The 1,437-nt window shown below is 53.0% G+C and overlaps 1 protein-coding gene across 1 annotated transcript in view; it reads right to left on the reverse strand.

The window, feature by feature from the left end:
- LOC138164878 (interleukin-12 receptor subunit beta-2-like) overlaps positions 1–1,437 on the reverse strand; it is an 83,317-nt gene that overhangs the window by 7,178 nt on the left and 74,702 nt on the right. Inside the window, exon 13 of the mRNA XM_069092812.1 lies at positions 1,105–1,242. Within this exon, the coding sequence (XP_068948913.1) occupies positions 1,105–1,242 (138 nt within the window). The remainder of the gene's footprint in view (positions 1–1,104; positions 1,243–1,437) is intronic.

Raw genomic sequence — 1,437 nt, forward strand, 5'->3', positions numbered from 1 at the left:
AAGGCAGGGAGGAGAAAAAGAAAGAAGGGAGGGGGAGGAAGGAGAAAGGAAGGAGGGAAGGAAGAAAGGAGAGAGGGATTTGCCCAAGGTTGTACATACACAAATAGATACGTGGGATAAGAAGCCAGGTTTCCAGACTCTGACTCTGAGCTCTGGACACCGGCCTGTGATGCCCCTCCATGGAGGGAGCAGTATCTCCCCTCCGTTCATTCTTCCCTCTTTACCCAGGATACACCTTGCTTTACCTGTATTATTGGCATGCTGCCTCCTCTGTTAGACTGTGAGCTCCAGGAGGGCAGGGGCTGCCTTTTGCCTCTCTTCATGTACTGGTATCTGGCACATAGTAGTGTTTATTGAACTGAATTATCATAGAAAGAACAGCCACAGGAGGCCTGGGCTGCTGTCCGAGCCCCACTGCTGACCAGCTGCGTGGTCCTGGGCAAGTTACAAGATCCCTGCACAGGTTGGCTTCTTAGTCAGGCATTCATTAAACACCTACTATGTGTCAGGCCCTCTGCTAAGCACTGGAGATACAAAGAAAGGCCAAAGACCCCTGCCCTCAGGAAGCTCACACTCCACATACAGGCGCAAAGGCTGGGCCCTTTATGTCAAAAGAAGCCCATTAAGACTTTCACTTTCTACCGAGGAGGAATGGGTTGGGGCAGTGATAACAAGGCTGACACAACAATGATTCCCTTCAAGGTTGCAATCACGTTACCGTCATCTCACTGGAAGGAGCTTTTGCCCCAGGAGTTCTCCATCCTGATAAACTCTCAGATTGGAACCAACAAAATCAGCTTGAGGGAGGATGGTGCCCTCACCGATGGAAGGACAGGAGCCTTATCAGCTAACTTGGTGTGGGTCTCAGGGAAGTTGCCTAACTCTTGTGGGAGGAGGGAAGAACTAGGGGAAAGGTGCCTTGAGAGGCTCCCCAGCCTTGGCTGTGGAGGACAAGGAGGGAGGTCAGAGAGCCTGGTGGGTCAGCAGGAGCCAGGGAGCACAGGGGCCTGGTGGGATGATGGCCAAATGGGGCCATGGGCAGGGCAGGCTGGGCCTCCCTGGGCTCCTTCCTCAGGCTCCCATGGAGGAGACCTTGGATCTCACCTTCCAGAGAAAGCTGCCTCTCAGTCCCTCGGGGGCCCTCTCCTGCTGTGGTAGAGGCTGTCATCCACAGCACGTAGGTGACTCCCAGCCGGAGGCCTTGGATCAGCCTGGAAGTGTTTGCTGCCTCATAGGGGATTTCTGAAAGAAGGGATAAGGACAAAGAGAGGAAGAAAGGCTGGATTGTTTGAAAGAATAAATGTGGGATTTCCTCATTTGGCTATGCCCCCAAAGAAACTAGGCTCCATTCATGGAACCTAAAGCAGAACCTCTTTTGCCTTACCTAGTCAGAAATAGGGCAGCACAGCCCACCCACCCATCCACCCATCCATCCAT

Source organism: Petaurus breviceps, unplaced genomic scaffold, assembly GCF_028583685.1.
Source record: "Petaurus breviceps papuanus isolate PSGF00001 unplaced genomic scaffold, PetGlider_PUasm1.0 207, whole genome shotgun sequence".
NCBI lineage: Eukaryota > Metazoa > Chordata > Mammalia > Diprotodontia > Petauridae > Petaurus > Petaurus breviceps.